The sequence below is a fragment of the Coregonus lavaretus genome (assembly GCF_964263955.1).
Source record: "Coregonus lavaretus genome assembly, chromosome: 14".
Lineage (NCBI taxonomy): Eukaryota > Metazoa > Chordata > Actinopteri > Salmoniformes > Salmonidae > Coregonus > Coregonus lavaretus.
Window position 1 is genome coordinate 9322261 of NC_140001.1, and position 19559 is coordinate 9341819.

Genomic DNA, 19559 nt, shown 5'->3' on the forward strand with positions numbered 1-19559 from the left:
CTCCTGACCCACCTCACCCCTGTCCAAAACCTAATTTCCTTATCCTGACAGTGGCAAAGCCTTCCCTCTCAAAACATCTAACATGGTACTGTATTAGGTAGCCAAATTATACTCCCTATGTGCTTTCTTGTCAAATTCTCTGTGATAATAATAAACAAGACTGCAGAGTGAGACAAATTGAACTTACCATAAAACTTCAATAAAACGCAGTCTCAAATAGCCGCCTGCCCCTTTTAATAGCCGGGCAACAGCACACATTTCAGCAAATAAACGCCTGTTTCAAATAAACCCTGCGTCTGAAGGAATTGTATACGAGGTTAACATGAATTACCATTAATTGTTTATGAGGTTTAATGTTTGATTTGTTACATTAAATAATTCAGTAACGACTCGAAAGAATGATGGCGATCATCTGTTTTTATCGCCAGTAGGAAACTGCTAGCCATTGGCTTCTAACAGCTGAGAACTTCTAGCTAACTGGCAAGCACAAAAACAGTCAACAACTTTGGGAGTACAGACCCCCAGAAAACAGCCCATCGCCCTCTAGTGGCGAAAGTAAGAACAGCCGAAGATGCACAGTCAAAGAGGAGAATAATTATTCTGTCAAGGAAAAGTTTTTTTTTCCATAAATAAAGGCATACTAAGGCAAAGGAAACGTGACACCGTGTTTAAATGATAACACATTAGTGCAGGAAATGAATACATCTATTACAATTTTGCTCATTAACTATGCAAATGAGCAAAAGCTGTGCGCATTAAGGAAATAGACACCTGGCTCAAATAGAAGCCTGGCTCAAATAGAAGCCTGTCTCTAATAAGTGCCTGTTGTGTTCAATGATTTAAGTTTTACTGTAAAATAAAACTTTAAATACCGAATGCTCAGTACCTGGGATTCACTTTACATTTACTGAAGGTTGAACTGATTGTCTTAAACTGGTTGAAACAGAATGTATGCTATAAGCAAGAATCAATGCTAGACAGACAGGTGTTTCTTACGGAGTTGAAGGAGATGATTCCGAAGGCGTTGTCATTGGACAGGATGGTGATAGTGGCTCTGTTGGGGGTCCCCAGTTTCACGCCATTGGAGGAGCTCTGAAAGGAGAGCAATGACGAGAGATGCATAGACCTGTCCCCTTATCAGGCATACAAACACAGTCACAAACATACACACACGAACTCACGCCCATACTCGCACGCGCACGCACGCACGCACACACACACACACACACACACACACACACACACACACACACACACACACACACACACACACACACACACACACACACATTCCTCTCCAGGGCCCTTCACTACAGCCCCACTCCTGCAGGGAGGTCATGGGGAGAGGACACAAAGTCAGGAAGTAGTTTTCTCAGGCTCATTGAGCCTCTCAGATTAGCTCTCAGCAGCCTACCTCTCAGGCTATCTCTCAGCAACCTACCTCTCAGATTAGCTCTCAGCAGCCTAACCCTCAGATTAGCTCTCAGCAGCCTACCTCTCAGGCTATCTCTCAGCAACCTACCTCTCAGATTAGCTCTCAGCAGCCTAACCCTCAGATTAGCTCTCAGCATCCTAACCCTCAGATTAGCTCTCAGCAGCCTACCTCTCAGGCTATCTCTCAGCAACCTACCTCTCAGATTAGCTCTCAGCAGCCTAACCCTCAGATTAGCTCTCAGCAGCCTAACCCTCAGATTAGCTCTCAGCAGCCTAACCCTCAGATTAGCTCTCAGCAGCCACAATCACCACCACCATTAAAGCCACAGAGTAGGTATGGTAGTAGGTGCCAGACGCACCAGTTTGAGTGTGTCAAGAATTGCAACGCTGTTGGGTTTTTCACGCTCAACAGTTTCCCGTGTGTATCAAGAATGGTCTACCACCCAAAGGACATCCAGCCAATTTGACACAACTGTGGGATGCATTGGAGTCAACATGGGCCAGCATCCCTGTGGAACGCATTCGACACCTTGTAGAGTCCATTCCCTGACAAATTGAGGCTGTTCTGTGCAACTCAATATTAGGAAGGTGTTATAATGTTTTGTACACTCAGTGTATGTCTCTACAATGGATGGTTAGCAGTGTTAGCAGTGTTAGGGTGCGTTCGTAACCAAGTGGGAAAGGGGAATTTACAAATCCACTTGAACAGCCCTCCAACTTGTAATTACTAGTCAAATTAGCCATGAATCCCCTTGTGACAGGATGAATGGAAGCTTGTGTGCAACAGGGAGGGGCAATTGAATGCAAGATTCACAAAAATTGTTACATTGTTAAAAAATTCTAGCATGTCTATCTATGGGTAACAGGGTTGATGTGTTATGCTCAACCCGCTCAGCTTTTCACCTCAAAACACCAGAAAATTGCCAAAAAGTTTAGATCCAGCTGAACTGCTTTTACACTATGATTTGGCTACTAGATGCTAGTTTCGCCATATTAAAACGAGAGTTCAGTTCATGGTTTGGGATGAGTTGGACGGCTGAGTGAAGGAAAAACAGCAAACAAGTGCTCAGCATACGTGAGAACTCCTTCAAGACTGTTGGAAAAGCATTCCAGGTGAAGCTGGTTGTCATGAATCCCGCTTCCTGAGTCTGTTTCTGCCTGAGTTGCCTGTTTTCTGTCTTGGAGTCTGTTTCCTGAGGTTTCTGTCTGGTTGCCGGGCGACGAGGCTAGGCGGGAGATCTCTTGATTACCCGCACCTGCATCTCATCAGCTATCTGCACACCTGGTCCTGATCATCACCTCTCCACTTCATAAGCTCTGACCTGACATCCATTTTTTGCCGGATCAATAGCCATGAACATCATTCTCCCGGAACATTCACCCCACCCCTGCCTGGTCGTCGGTGGCTTCTGTGATACCATTGGATCTGCCTATTCACTCCCACCAACTCACCTCCGCAGCCCACTCCGTCTCCTGGATTATTCTGCTTCCACATTTGAGTCTGTAAATAAATACTCACCTTCGTTCTACTGTCCTGGTCTGCTTCTGGGTTCTGCTTTAGAGAATCGTGACAGAACAATCCGGCCAAGGATGAACCCAGCGGACCTGGACTCCGTTCGCCATGCCATTACCCATCAGGAGAAGATGTTGGGACAACACAGCACGGCGCTACAGGAGATAGCGTTTTCGGTTCGGAACTTTTCTGCTAGTCTGACGAGTATCCAGGCTCAGCTCAGTTTGCCGGCGGATCATCCACCACCTGCTTCACCCCTCTCACCTGCCGCTTCTGGAGCTGTTTCCTTCCGTGAGCCCAAGGTTCCGACGCCAGATAAGTATGAAGGGGATTTGGGAAGATGCCGTTCATTTCTTATGCAGTGTGATTAGTGTTTGATCTGCAGCCCCACTCTTACGCCACAGACAAGGTTAGGATAGCTTTTGTTATTGAACTGCTGCGTGGAAGAGCTCTGGAGTGGGCTTCAGCCGTATGGGAACGACAGGACACCTGCATGGCGTCATACCAGGAGTTCACGGCAGAGATGAGGAAGCTTTTTGACCATCCAGTCCGAGGTAAGGACGCAGCTAAGCGTTTGTTCTCTCTTCGCCGAGGAGCTTGCAGTGTGGCAGACATTGTTATCGAATTCAGGACCTTGGCTGTGGAAAGTGGGTGGAATGAGGAGTCACTACAAGCAGTTTTTTATCAGGGGTTGTCGGAGCAACTCAAGGATGAGCTGATCTCCTATCCGGAGCCTAGTGACCTGGACAGTTTGGTAGCATTATCTATTCGGGTGGATAACAGAGTCCGAGAGAGAAGGAGGGAGAAGCAATGGGCCCCGTCCAATCAATCAGCTACTCGGTTACCATTCGGGTCAGGAATTGGACCAGAACGAGTCGATCATTATTCACCACACGGGATTAGTGGAGAGGTCCTGCCTCCAGATCCTGAAACCATGCAAGTGGGGCGGCACGGGTTAACCAAGGAGGAGCGCCAACGTAGACGTGAGACCAACAGCTGCCTCTACTGTGGTAGCTCGGGACATTACATCTCCGCTTGTCCCCAGCGCCCGTTAAACTGCCCGGCTCGCTAAGTTTGGGAGGACTTTTAGCGAGCCAGTTTTAACCTCTCAATAGCCCTGTCAGACCCCGTTTTCCTGCAACCCTCATGAACAAGAATCAGAGCTTAGCGATTAAAGCTTTTATCGATTCAGGTGCCGATGGCAGCTTTATTGATGCCGACTTGGTGGAACAGCTGGGGCTTTCCAAGGAGCGATTACCGGAAGCCATTGAAGCTACCACTCTGAACGGCAGTAGTCTGGCACGTATCACTATGAGGACTGAACCGGTTAAGATGCTGTTGTCAGGGAATCATTCAGAGGTTATCTCCTTCTTCATTCTGCCTTCTCCCCATGTTCCTCTGGTTATTGGATACCCCTGGCTGAGAGAACACAATCCCACGTTCGATGGGTTACTGGCAAGGTAACTAGTTGGAGCATTGAATGTCATGCTAACTGCCTTAAGACTGCCTGTTCCCATTCTGTTCCAAGTCAGGTCATTGATTCTACCCGCCCAGATTTGTCCCTGGTTCCTGAAACATATCACGATTTGGGTGAAGTGTTCAGTAAGCAGAAGGCTCTGTCACTTCCTCCCCACCGAACATATGATTGTGCCATTAACCTGTTTCCTGGAGCTGCCTATCCCAAGGGACGGTTATACAGTATCTCTCGACCTGAACGTGAAGCTTTGGAGACCTACATAAAGGAGTCTCTAGCTGCTGGTCTCATTCGTCCCTCGTCATCACCCCTGGGGGCAGGATTCTTTTTTGTGAGTAAGAAGGATGGCTCTCTTCGACCTTGTATTGATTATCAGGGTTTGAATGATATTACGGTCAAGAACAAGTATCCCCTGCCCTTGATGAGCTCTGCTTTCGACTTCTTACAGGGTGCTACTGTGTTCACTAAGCTGGATCTACGCGATGCGTATCATCTGGTCCGGATCAGAGAGGGGGACGAGTGGTTGACTGGTTTCAATACACCGATGGGTCATTTCGAGTATCAGGTGATGCCGTTTGGACTGACCAATGCTCCAGCAGTGTTCCAGAGTATGGTGAATGATGTACTGAGAGATATGATCGGTCTTTTTGTGTTCGTGTACCTGGATGATATTCTTATCTTCTCTAAGGAGCTTTCCAGCCACGTCCAGCATGTCAAGCAGGTTCTGCAGCGATTGTTGGAGGACCGCCTGTTTGTGAAGGCCGAGAAGTGTGAATTTCACGCCCACACTACATCCTTCCTCGGGTACATCATCTCCAGGGGAGAGATTAAGATGGACCAAGAGAAGGTTAGGGCAGTTCTGGATTGGGCCCAGCCCGGTACGAGATTGCAGCTCCAGAGGTTTTTGGGGTTTGTGAATTTCTATCGTAGATTTATCCATGATTACAGCCGTGTGGCCGCGCCATTAACTGCCCTGACTTCTAGTACCAGAACCTTCTGTTGGAATCCTGAGGCAGACCGAGCATTTCTGGATTTGAAGAGTCGATTCACCAACGCCCCGAATCTCTCTCAACCTGACACTGCCCGTCAGTTTGTCGTTGAAGTGGACGCGTCTGATGTGGGGGTTGGCGCCATCCTGTCCCAGCGAAGCTCCACTGGCGGTAAACTCCATCCCTGCGCCTTCTACTCTCGTCGTCTTTCGTCTGCGGAGAGGAACTACGATGTGGGTAACCGGGAGCTTCTCGCGGTGAAACTTGCCTTGGAGGAGTGGCGCCACTGGTTGGAGGGGGCGGAGCAACCATTTATTATCTAAGACTGACCACAAGAATCTTGCTTACGTGCAATCGGCTAGACGTCTCAACTCCCGTCAGGCCAGGTGGGCTTTGTTTTTTGGACGCTTTAATTTTTCCCTGACGTTCCGACCTGGGTCTAAGAACGGCAAGGCGGACGCCTTGTCCCGGATGTTCTCCAAGACGGAGGAGAGTGGGGCCAAGACTGAGACGATTCTTCCCCGGAACTTCGTCGTCGGAGCAGTTACGTGGAGGATTGAGGAGGAGGTTATGGCGGCCCTTCGGACGCAGCCCGGTCCTGGTAACGGTCCACCCGGTCGGTTGTTTGGGCCAGAGTCTGTCCGTTCTGCTGTCCTCCAATGGTCCCACAATGGCTTGTCACCCTGGCGTGGCTCGGACGATGGCGTTACTACGCAGACGATTTTGGTGGCCTGCCATGGGAGAAGATACCCAGAGGTTTGTTGCTGCCTGTCCAGTTTGTGCGCAGAATAAAAGTGCCAATCGGCCCAGCTCTGGACTTCTTCACCCCCTACCTATTCCCCGGCAACCATGGTCGCATCTGGCCCTGGACTTTGTCACTGGGTTTCCCTCTTCTGAGGGGAACACTGTCATTCTGACTATTGTGGACAGATTCAGCAAGTTCGCCCACTTTGTGCCCATCTCCAAGCTTCCCTCTGCCTCTGAGACGTCAGAGATCCTGGTTAGGGAGGTTTTCAGGGTCCACGTGTTGCCCAGTGACATAGTTTCCGACCGTGGTCCTCAGTTTACCTCTGCTGTCTGGAAATCCTTCTGTTTGGCCATTGGAGCTACAGTCAGTCTCACATCTGGATATCACCCCCAATCTAATGGTCAGGCGGAGAGAGCCAACCAGAAGATGGAATCCACGCTGCGCTGCTTTGTCTCCTCCAACCCCACCTCTTGGGTCTCTCAGTTGCCATGGATTGAGTATGCCCACAATACTCTCCCTACATCTGCCACTGGGATGTCTCCCTTCCAGTGCCTGTACGGCTACCAACCTCCCTTGTTTCCTTCTCAGGAGAAGGATCTCTCGGTTCCCCCTGTCCAGACCCACATTCGTCATTGCCACCGGACCTGGCATCAGGCCAGAAAGGCCCTCCTTAGAGTTTCTGACCGGTATCAGCTCCAGGTGAATCGTCGCCGTATTCCAGCCCCCGCATTATGCTATTCGAGATAAGGTCTGGTTGGCTACACGGGATCTTCCTCTGCAGACTGAGTCAAAGAAACTGTCACCGAAGTTCATTGGTCCGTTTGTGGTGGAGAGAGTGATTAATCCTGTTGTGGTTCGACTCAAGTTGCATAGAAAGCTCAGAGTCCATCCCACCTTTCATGTCTCCTGCCTCAAGCCTGTTCTCCTCAGTCCACTGCTGCCCCCTCCGGATGATCGGAGGTGGTCCTGTCTACACGGTGCGCCGCATCATGGATTCCAGACGGCGGGGTCGGGTTTCCAGTATCTCGTGGACTGGGAGGGGTATGGTCCTGAGGAGAGGAGTTGGATTCCCCGGCGTCAGATCCTTGATGCTGACCTCCTTCGTGACTTCTACCGCTTCCATCCTGGCGCTCCGGGTAGTCCGCCCAGTGGCGTTCGTCGGAGGGGGGGGTACTGTCATGAATCCCGCTACCTGAGTCTGTTTCTGCCTGAGTTGCCTGTTTTCTGTCTTGGAGTCTGTTTCCTGAGGTTTCTGTCTGGTTGCCGGGCGACGAGGCTAGGCGGGAGATCTCTTGATTACCCGCACCTGCATCTCATCAGCTATCTGCACACCTGGTCCTGATCATCACCTCTCCACTTCATAAGCTCTGACCTGACATCCATTCCCTGCCGGATCGTTAGCCATGAACATCATTTTCCCGGAACATTCACCCCACCCCTGCCTGGTCGTCGGTGGCTTCTGTGACACCATTGGATCTGCCTATTCACTCCCACCAACTCACCTCCGCTGCCCGCTCCGTCTCCTGGATTATTCTGCTTCCACATTTGAGTCTGTAAATAAATACTCACCTTCGTTCTACTCACCTTGTCCTGGTCTGCTTCTGGGTTCTGCTTTAGAGAATTGTGACACTGGTTGAGAGAATGCCAAGAGTGTGCAAATCTGCCATCAAGGCAAAGGGTGGCTACTTTGAAGAATCTAAAATCTCAAATATATTTTGATTTGTTTAACACTTTTTTGGTTACTAAATGATTCCATATGTGTTATTTAATAGTTTTGATGTCTTCACTATTATTCTACAATGTAGAAAACAGTAAAAATAAAGAAAAACCCTAGAATGAGTAGGTGTGTCCAAACTTTTGACTGGTAGTGTATTTCTTACAAATACAGTGGGGGAAAAAAGTATTTAGTCAGCCACCAATTGTGCAAGTTCTCCCACTTAAAAAGATGAGAGAGGCCTGTAATTTTCATCATAGGTACATGTCAACTATGACAGACAAATAGAGATTTTTTTTCCAGAAAATCACATTGTAGGATTTTTAATGAATTTATTTGCAAAGTATGGTGGAAAATAAGTATTTGGTCACCTACAAACAAGCAAGATTTCTGGCTCTCACAGATCTGTAACTTCTTCTTTAAGAGGCTCCTCTGTCCTCCACTCGTTACCTGTATTAATGGCACCTGTTTGAACTTGTTATCAGTATAAAAGACACCTGTCCACAACCTCAAACAGTCACACTCCAAACTCCACTATGGCCAAGACCAAAGAGCTGTCAAAGGACACCAGAAACAAAATTGTAGACCTGCACCAGGCTGGGAAGACTGAATCTGCAATAGGTAAGCAGCTTGGTTTGAAGAAATCAACTGTGGGAGCAATTATTAGGAAATGGAAGACATACAAGACCACTGATAATCTCCCTCGATCTGGGGCTCCACGCAAGATCTCACCCCGTGGGGTCAAAATGATCACAAGAACGGTGAGCAAAAATCCCAGAACCACACGGGGGGACCTAGTGAATGACCTGCAGAGAGCTGGGACCAAAGTAACAAAGCCTACCATCAGTAACACACTACGCCGCCAGGGACTCAAATCCTGCAGTGCCAGACGTGTCCCCCTGCTTAAGCCAGTACATGTCCAGGCCCGTCTGAAGTTTGCTAGAGTGCATTTGGATGATCCAGAAGAGGATTGGGAGAATGTCATATGGTCAGATGAAACCAAAATAGAACTTTTTGGTAAAAACTCAACTCGTCGTGTTTGGAGGACAAAGAATGCTGAGTTGCATCCAAAGAACACCATACCTACTGTGAAGCATGGGGGTGGAAACATCATGCTTTGGGGCTGTTTTTCTGCAAAGGTACCAGGACGACTGATCCGTGTAAAGGAAAGAATGAATGGGGCCATGTATCGTGAGATTTTGAGTGAAAACCTCCTTCCATCAGCAAGGGCATTGAAGATGAAACGTGGCTGGGTCTTTCAGCATGACAATGATCCCAAACACACCGCCCGGGCAACGAAGGAGTGGCTTCGTAAAAAGATTTTCAAGGTCCTGGAGTGACCTAGCCAGTCTCCAGATCTCAACCCCATAGAAAATCTTTGGAGGGAGTTGAAAGTCCGTGTTGCCCATCGACAGCCCCAAAACATCACTGCTCTAAAGGAGATCTGCATGGAGGAATGGGCCAAAATACCAGCAACAGTGTGTGAAAACCTTGTGAAGACTTACAGAAAACGTTTCACATGTGTCATTGCCAACAAAGGGTATATAACAAAGTATTGAGAAACTTTTGTTATTGACCAAATACTTATTTTCCACCATAATTTGCAAATAAATTCATAACAAATCCTACAATGTGATTTTCTGGATATTTTTTTCTCATTTTGTCTGTCATAGTTGACGTGTACCTATGATGAAAATTACAGGCCTCTCTCATCTTTTTAAGTGGGAGAACTTGCACAATTGGTGGCTGACTAAATACTTTTTTTCCCCACTGTACATGTTGGAATATATTTTACGAAACATTTCAGAATACATTTAAAAATATTTACCAAATATATTGATAAATACATGTGAACATAATATATTCAAAAATAAATACATATTTGAATATATTTCAGAATGTAATTTGAAATACATTAAATAACTTTTCTGACGCATTTAACATATATTGTGATATACATTTTACATACATTTATAATTTTTTTATATATTCCCTAATATATGTTGGAATGTATTTAAAATGTATGAATATTTTTTCCGTGAAATACATTATTTGGACAATTACAAATATTTATACATTTTTGAAAAAAGTAATAATATTTTAAATGTATTTTCATTCGGTATGAGTTGTATTGCCAACCTGTACTCACCACTGCTGGAATGATTTAGACAGTGACTACCACATTTATCCAGCAGGTGAGCGCGTTCAATAATTAGAATGTTTTATATATTGAGGGGGTTTAGGACTACCACTCTAAATTCCAAGCATCTGCCTCTAACCCTAGGAAGCTCTTTGCCACATTTTCCTCCCTGCTGAATCCTCCCCCCCCCCCCCCCCCCCCCCCCTCCTCTCTCTCTGTGGATGACTTCGTCAACCACTTTGAAAAGAAGGTTGACGACATCCGATCGTCGTTTGTTAAGTCTAATGACACTGCTGGTCCTACTCACACTGCCCTACCCTATGCTCTGACTTCTTTCTCCCCTCTCTCTCCAGATAAAATCCTGCGACTTGTGACTGCAGGCCGCCCAACAACTTGCCCGCTTGACCCCATCCCCTCCTCTCTTCTCCAGACCATCTCCGGTGACCTTCTCCCCTACCTCACCTCGCTGATCAACTCATCCTTGACCGCTGGCCATGTCCCTTCCGTCTTCAAGAGAGCGAGAGTTGCACCCCTTCTCAAAAAACCAACACTCGATCCCACTGATGTCAACAACTACAGACCAGTATCCCTTCTTTCTTTTCTTTCCAAAACTATTGAGCGTGCCGTCTTTAGCCAACTCTCTTGCTATCTCTCTCAGAATGACCTTCTTGATCCAAACCAGTCAGGTTTCAGGACTGGTCATTCAACTGAGACTGCTCTTCTCTGTGTCACGGAGGCTCTCCGCACTGCTAAAGCTAACTCTCTCTCCTCTGCTCTTGTCCTTCTAGACCTGTCTGCTGCCTTTGATACTGTGAACCATCAGATCCTCCTCTCCACCCTCTCCGAGCTGGGCATCTCCGGCGCGGCTCACTCCTGGATTGCGTCCTTCCTGACCGGTCGCTCCTACCAAGTGGCGTGGCGAGAAGCTGTCTCCGCACCACGTGCTCTCACCACTGGTGTCCCCCAGGGCTCAGTTCTAGGCCCTCTCCTATTCTCCCTATACACCAAGTCACTTGGCTCTGTCATATCCTCACATGGCCTCTCCTATCATTGCTACGCTGACGATACACAACTAATCTTCTCCTTTCCCCCTTCTGATAACCAGGTGGCGAATCGCATCTCTGCATGTCTGGCAGACATATCAGTATGGATGACGGATCACCACCTCAAGCTGAACCCTGGCAAGACGGAGCTGCTCTTCCTCCCGGGGAAGGACTGCCCGTTCCATGATCTCGCCATCACGGTTGACAACTCCGTTGTGTCCTCCTCCCAGAGTGCGAAGAGCCTTGGCGTGACCCTGGACAACACCCTGTCGTTCTCCGCTAACATCAAGGCGGTGACCCGATCCTGCAGGTTCATGCTCTACAACATTCGGAGAGTACGACCCTGCCTTACACAGGAAGCGGCACAGGTCCTAATCCAGGCACTTGTCATCTCCCGTCTGGATTACTGCAACTCGCTGTTGGCTGGCCTCCCTGCCTGTGCCATTAAACCCCTACAACTCATCCAGAATGCCGCAGCCCGTCTGGTGTTCAACCTTCCCAAGTTCTCTCACGTCACCCCCCTCCTCCGCACACTCCACTGGCTTCCAGTTGAAGCTCGCATCCGTTACAAGACCATGGTGCTTGCCTATGGAGCAGTGAGGGGAACGGCACCTCCGTACCTTCGGGCTCTGATCAGTCCCTACACCCAAACGAGGGCATTGCGTTCATCCACCTCTGGCCTGCTGGCTCCCCTTCCTCTGCGGAAGCATAGTTCCCGCTCAGCCCAGTCAAAACTGTTCGCTGCTCTGGCACCCCAATGGTGGAACAAGCTCCCTCACGACGCCAGGACAGCGGAGTCGCTCACCACCTTCCGGAGACATTTGAAACCCCACCTCTTTAAAGAATACCTGGGATAGGATAAAGTAATCCCCCCCCCAAAAAAAAAAAAAAAAAAAAAAAAGTGTAAAGTGGTTATCCCACTGGCTATAGGGTGAATGCACCAATTTGTAAGTCGCTCTGGATAAGAGCGTCTGCTAAATGACGTAAATGTGCCCTTGAGCAAGGCACTTAACCCTAATTGCTCCTGTAAGTCGCTCTGGATAAGAGCGTCTGCTAAATGACTAAAATGTAAAATGTAATGTAAATAATATATTTATTTGTATAATTTTTATGTGATATGTCCTGATATGTTGAAATGTATAATGTATTGGCCATTGTTATGATAACTCCTGAGGAGTATTGATTGTGATGGGAATTATTCATGTTAATTGATGAAATGCCTGTTCAGGTGGGTTTTGGATTATTCCAGTGTTAGGCACAGGGCTTTTAACTTGTTCACGTGCTCATTTCAAGAGAGCGCTAAGACCAGGGGTGACGTACATCAGACTCAGCTAAACTGCTAATCTGTGTGTGAGGAATTATTAACACTGTCAAATTTATAGACGCTCTGTCTAGTTTGAAGACATTCTTCCTCGTTGTTTTGGATCCAGCTTGATTTACCTTTCTGCACCTGTAAATGATTACCATCATTCTGCACCTGACTCCTGCCTGACTGTTGATGCTTCACAACCCCTGATAAGACTGTATAGGGTCCACTAATTATTAAACTACCCTGCCCTGATAAGAACGTATAGGGTCCACTATTGTTAAACTACCCGGCCCTGATAAGAACGTATAGGGTCCACTATTATTAAACTACCCTGCCCTGATAAGAACGTATAGGGTCCACTATTGTTAAACTACCCGGCCCTGATAAGAACGTATAGGGTCCACTATTATTAAACTACCCGGCCCTAACTCTATGTCGCTTGGTATATGTATCGAAATCATATGAACAATAATAACCTGTTACCAATGATAACCTTATTTAAGAAATGCAACTCTTCCCTCCCCCCCCCCCTTTTCTTTCGGCCAAAGACACACAAACAGTGTGCCCAAGGCAGAACCATTGTGTGTGAGTGTGTCTGTGTGTGTGTGTGTGTGTGTGTGTGTGTGTGTGTGTGTGTGTGTGTGTGTGTGTGTGTGTGTGTGTGTGTGTGTGTGTTTGTGTGTTTGCGGGTGTGCATGCATGCAAGTGTGTGTCTGTGTGTATGAGATACTGAGTGAAAGAAAGAGCTTATTCCCCTCTGCTTTCACACCTCTATTCAGACATAGCTTTCCCAGCTGTAACAGAGCTTTCTTTCAGGCGCTGAGCTCTTGTCATAGCCGACACACAGACACAGAATCCACACGGCTCTCACAATCCAGCCTGCAGGCCCTACCAGGGGCCCGTGCCCTCTGGGACACAAACGCAACCCACCAACCACCAACTCTCCATAGGAATCCCAGCCCCCGAGCCCTGCCCAGACCCTGACAGTAGGCACAGGATGAGTGGGCAGCACCTGTCATGGTGTTGCCAAGCAGGTTGGTGGCATTACAGTATGAGGGACTGTTCCTGGACTTTGTGCTGTGCTCAGTTCCAGCTCTCTCTTTGTTTAGGCTTATCTGGATTCTATTATAAAAATGTTACTCTTCTATCTAGCATTCTGGGAAGTGTAGCCCAGCTAGTGATGACATCATTACTAAAAAGCAGTGGGGGAACACAAAACCCTCTCATCTCCAACTAATCCCACCCTGTCCAAAGCAACTGTCCTTCCATCCATTTTTAAATGTATCGAGCATAACAGCTTTCTGCTTGTCAGAAATGACTGATTCGCCAAGCCATCACCCCCTCATCCCCTGTGCTTGATCTGTGAGGCCCCTTAGCACGTAGCTCATGATCCAGACAGACCTTTGTCTGGTGTAGGCTGCCTGTCTGTCACAGAGCCATTAGTCAGAGTGTGTGGACAGTGGGAGCCGGCCCCTCATCATCAATCACATGGCGACAGCCTGCTAAGGACACCAATGGCGACAGCCTGCTAAGGACACCATGGCGATGGGACTCTAGGTGTAAGACATCCTGCACAGCTGCCGCAAAAAAATAACCATTCCTCTGTATGCATCGTGGGAGAAGTTTCTCTCTGCACAGCCCAACGCTGTTTGGCTATGACATGGCCACCTGCACCTATGTCGGGCTCTAGATTATACCCTTCCTGTGTGAGGGAATCCTCCAATATGTTCTCTAGCGTTTCCCCTCCGTACCGCGGTCCCAGCTGCAGGAAGCATGTTGGTTTCTCCCACATGGTCTGTTTGATGGTGTGAAATGGCTGTCTTGCAGTGACTTCACACAGCCCCTGACTCTGGGCTTTAATCTACTGTGTGGTGTAGCCTTGGTTATCAAAATGGCTTTCTGCTCATAAAGGTGTCTTCTGGCAGGACCTTCTTCAGCGGCCCAATGGCCCAGCCATGGAGAAGCCCTATAGAAACACATCAAAGGGCATCCAGGGCCTCTCAAGTCTTTCTGCTGGGGTTGAAAATGGGGGGCCCTGGGGCAGTGGTTGGACCAGGGTGAGGGCTTAAGACACTAAGGTTTCATCTTCCACTCAGACACAATCATAAGCATTGCAACACATACACACATACAAATGCACACATGCACATATTAACACATGAGCATGGTACGAGGGCAACCATAATAACCCCTGACATTGAATGACGACTGACACACACACACACACACACACACACACACACACACACACACACACACACACAAAACCTAACACACACTCTCTTTCCGTTACCTGTAGACTTAGGTTGAAGACAAAGGTCTCGTCGGCCTCGGGCAGCTCATCGTCCTTGACAGCGATGAAGATGGTCTTACTGGCCTCTGACGACAGCAGGATGGCTGCAGCCGAGGTGGCCGTAAAGTCCCCCGAGTCATCTCCCTCCAACTGGAAGAAACAAGGACAGTTGATGTTGTAATCGTTATTGAAATCATTTGGCTTGATCTTTCACCACTTAAACACACAGACTGACACACAGTCGGCCTGTACACAAATATAGAATGATGGGTTCAACTCAACTGTCCCAACTGCTAGGGACAGAGTATTGAGATTTAAGGAACTGTAGAAAGAAATAGGCCTGGGAAAGCCCCAACCAGGCCACCAGTTTGCCAGACACCCATGGGGAGGGAGCAGACACTGGCTCCCATGTGGGAGCTGACACGTTCTGATGTGGGTAGCAATTACTGCCTTTCATCTCACACACTGCCTCCCACAGTAAAAAGGTCACTTATCTTTTCCATTAAAGAGACCTGCATTTGACAACTCAGGAGCAGACCAGCCTCGGTGACAACCGGGGTTAAGGTTCCACTGTTCTGCTCTACTGCTGTGTGCTGCTAATCATGGCTGGTCACCGTTGCATTGAAACAACACTTAACCACAACTGTCAAATACAAGATTTAAGTCTGAGAGACTAATGCCAAGTTAGAGGAGATTACATAAACACACAGAGGTATCTAGATAACACTAGGTCGGACACTCAACAGGTGACCTAAAACAGTCCTCCTATGACCAGGTCGTTCCTACCTGAACCAGTGCGGTCACATTGACCGGGTCTCCGATCCTCTCCACCACCAGGCGGACCACAGTGTCGTTGCTCTCTATGACCATGAAGTCTGTCTGTCCCAGGAACCTCAGCTCAGCTGTCTGGAGCCTGGCCCTCGGGATGGACAGAGCCAGAATCAACCCAGCTAGTGTGAGGACAGTGGACATTTCTGTCAGAGGGATAGAACACAGACAGACAGACAGACACACAGGCAGGCAGGCAGACAGTGAGGAAGATCTTCACAAAGCTGAGCAATGATAGTACATTATGTTGGGATACAAATAGGAGTATATTGGTGTATGTTGGGATGTGAATTACAAATATGAGCATTGATACAGTGTTATATGTTAGGTGTTCCAGAATCAGCAGAGCGGGATCAGACAGGCATGATAAAAGGGGAAATTACCTTTATTACCCTGATAAAACTATAGTCTAGCTGCGCACTGGAATATAAGTAATACTTGAACTAAACTATTCCATGCCCTAACTGGTGCTGTCTATGGGTTTTCATGATGACTTGTCTAGATTCTAGTTTCTCCCCGCTTGACCACATCCATCAATAATACATGTGATAGAAGACGTTCTTCGTAGAGACAGTTGATATAGCTTGTGGGATTTTATGAGTCAGCGTTTCATGGCCTAAACACCCGTACTCCCAGCGCTCTCCTTCCTTCTCAGAATCTAATCCGACAGCGAAGCAGCTCACAAACAGTTGTCATGGTTAACAAAACAAACAATGCAACAAGTGGGTGTGGTCACCGTAATGCAAAGTTGTGGGCCTCCAGTTCCTGATGTACATGTCTTTTTAAATATTTGCTGTAAATTACAAGGTTGAAAAATACACCCGCACTGAATGAAGTCATGTTGTTTTCTTTTTTGGGGAGAGAAATGTCTTAGGAAACTTGGACATGGAAAGCATCCCATTTTTCATATGTTCCGTCCCTGTTAGATCACTCTGGGTTATTTTCAGTATCATGGGGTGTTTCTTAGAGAAACATTAATCAATAAAGGTGTCATGCTGAAGAACAGAATGGAACAACTAGATGGGGTGCCAGGTGCTATTTGAAATGTAAGATTATCTAAATTAAACAGTTAAACAGATATTCAAAAGAATGATCCAGAGTATATTTGTTTCTCTAAGTTTCTCTAAGTTTCTCTGTGTGTGTGTGTGTGTGTGTGTGTGTGTGTGTGTGTGTGTGTGTGTGTGTGTGTGTGTGTGTGTGTGTGTGTGTGTGTGTGTGTGTGTGTGTGTGTGTGTGTGTGTGTGTGTGTGTGTGTGTGTGCGTGTGAATGGTATGCCTGTGGTGGACAGGGTGCTGTGAAAGCTATCAAAAGTTGATTAAGAGCTGCTGTGTAGCGGGGTAGGGCAGATGAGACAGAGGGAGAAAGAGGAGAAGGGAGAGAGAGAGGAGACAGAGTGAGAATGATGAGACAGAGGGAGAGAGAGGAGACAGAGGGAGAGAGGAGAAGGGGGAGAGAGAGGAGAGAGATGGAGAGAGAGGAGAGAGAGGGAGAGAGAGGAGACAGAGGGAGAGAGAGGACACAGAGGGAGACAGAGGGAGAGAGAGGAGACAGAAGGGGAGAGAGGAGACAGAGGGAAACAGATGGAGAGAGAGAGATGGAGAGAGAGGAGACAGAGGGAGAGAGAGGAGACAGAGGGAGAAAGAGGAGTCAGAGGAGAGAGAGGGAGAGAGAGGGAGAGAGAGGGAGAGAGAGGGAGAAAGAGGGAGAGAGAGGGAGAGAGAGGAGACAGAGGGAGAGAGAGGAGACAGAGGGAGAGAGGAGACAGAGGCAGAGAGAGGGAGGGAGAGAGAGGGAGAGAGAGGGAGAAAGAAGAGACAGAGGGAGAGAGAGGAGACAGAGGGAGAGAGGAGACAGAGGGAAACAGAGGGAGAGAGAGGGAGAGAGAGGGAGAAAGAAGAGACAGAGGGAGAGAGAGGAGACAGAGGGAGAGAGGAGACAGAGGGAAACAGAGGGAGAGAGAGGAGAAAGAGGGAGAGAGAGGAGGCAGAGGGAGACAGAGGGAGACAGAAGGAGAGAGATGAGACAGGGAGGGAGAGGAGACAAAGAGAGAGAGGAGACAGAGGGAGACAGAGGGAGAGAGAGGAGACAGAGGGAGAGAGAGGTGACAGAGGGAGAGAGAGGGGACAGAGGGAGAGAGGGGAGAAAGAGGGAGAGAGAGGATACAGAGGGAGAGAGAGGAGACAGAGGGAGAGAGAGGAGACAGAGGGAGACAGAGGGAGAGAGAGGAGACAGAGGAAGGGAGAGGGAGAGGGGGAGAGAGAGGAAGAGAGAGGGAGAGAGGAAACAGAGGGAGAAAGTGGGGGAGAGAGGAGACAGAAGCAGAGAAAGGGAGAGAGGGAGAGAGAGGGAGAAAGAGGAGAAAGAGGGAGATAGAGGAGACAGATGGAGAGAGAGGAGACAGAAGGAGAGAGGAGATAGAGGCAGAGAGAGGGAGATAGGGAGGGGGAGGGAGAGAGAGAGGGAGACAGAGGATACAGAGGAGACAGAGGGAGAGAGAGGGAGAGAGAGGGAGGGAGAGAGAGGGAGAAAGAAGAGACAGAGGGAGAGAGCGGAGACAGAGGGAGAGAGGGAGAGAGATGGAGAAAGAGGAGACAGAGGAGACAGAGGGAGAGAGAGGGAGAGAGAGGAGAAAGAGGGAGAGAGGGGGAGAGAGAGGAGATAGAGGGAGAGAGAGGAGGCAGAGGGAGAGAGAGGAGACAGAGGGAGAGAGAGGAAACAGAGGGAGACAGAGGGAGAAAGAGGAGAAGAGGGAGAGAGAGGAGTCAGAGGGAGAGAGAGGAGAGAGAGGGAGAGAGGGAGAAAGAGGGAGAGAGAGGAGAGAGAGGGAGAGCGAGAGGGAGAGAGGGAGAGAGAGGGAGAGAGGAGAGACAGAGGGAGAGAGAGGAGAGAGAGGGAGAGAGAGAGGGAGAGAGGGAGAAAGAGGGGGAGAGAGGAGACAGAGAGAGAGAGAGGGAGAGAGAGGATTCAGAGGGAGAGAGAGGAGAGAGAGGGAGAGAGGAGACAGAGGGAGAGAGGGGGAGAAATGGGGAGAGAGAGGAGACAGAGGGAGAGAGAGGGAGAGGGGACAAAGAGGAGAGAGGAGACAGAGGGAGAGAGAGGAGAAAGAGGGAGAGAGAGGAGAAAGAGGGAGAGAGAGGTGACAGAGTGAGAGAGAAGGGACAGAGGGAGAGAGAGGAAAAAGAGGGAGGGAGAGGAGAAAGAGGGAGAGAGAGGAGACATAGGGAGAGAGAGGAGACAGAGGGAGAGAGGGGACAGAGGGAGACAGAGGAGCTAGATGGAGAGAGAGGGAGAGAGAGGGAGAGAGAGGGAGAGAGAGGAGAGAGAGGGAGAGAGGAGACAGCGGGAGAGAGAGGAGGCAGAGGGAGAGAGAGGAGACAGAGGGAGAGAGAGGAGACATAGGGAGAGAGAGGGGAGAGAGGAAACAGAGGGAGAGAGAGGAGAAGGAGGGAGAGAGAGGAGACAGAGGGAGACAGAGAGAGAGAGAGGAGACAGAAGGAGAAAGAGGGAGAGAGAGGAGACAGAGAGAGATAGGGAGAGAGAGAGGAGACAGAGGGAGAGAGAGGAGACAGAGGGAGAGAGAGGAGAGAGAGGGAGAGAGAGGAGACAGAGGGAGAAAGAGGGAGAAAGAGGGAGAGAGAGGAGAGAGAGGGAGAGAGAGAGGGAGAGATAGGGAGAGAGAGGAGACAGAGGGAGAGAGAGGAGACAGAGGGAGAGAGAGTAGAGAGAGGGAGAGAGAGGAGACAGAGGGAGAGAGAGGGAGAAAGAGGGAGAGAGAGGAGAGAGAGGGAGAGAGAGAGGGAGAGAGAGAGGGAGAGATAGGGAGAGATAGGGAGAGAGAGGAGACAGAGGGAGAGAGAGGAGACAGAGGGAGAGAGAGGGAGAGAGAGGAGACAGAGGGAGAGAGAGGCGAGAGAGGGAGAGAGATGGAGAGAGAGGAGACAGAGGGAGAGAGAGGGAGAGGGGACAAAGAGGAGACTGGGAGCGAGTAAAGCCTGTTATTCTACCTGCTCTCTCCCATGGGGATGGGAACTTCCTGCCCCTCTTATACAGATCACATCACACTCCGAAAGACT

At 48.8% G+C, this 19559-nt stretch overlaps 1 protein-coding gene across 1 annotated transcript in view; it reads right to left on the reverse strand.

Moving 5' to 3' along the window:
- The window catches only part of LOC311141779 (adhesion G-protein coupled receptor V1-like), a gene marked incomplete at its 5' end in the record, with an annotated part of 180849 nt that extends 165220 nt beyond the window's left edge, over positions 1-15629 (reverse strand). The window contains 3 exon segments of the mRNA XM_084177232.1: positions 997-1092; positions 14658-14807; positions 15444-15629. Of these exon segments, the coding sequence (XP_084033358.1) occupies positions 997-1092; positions 14658-14807; positions 15444-15629 (432 nt within the window).
- Between the last annotated feature and the right edge of the window lie 3930 nt (positions 15630-19559).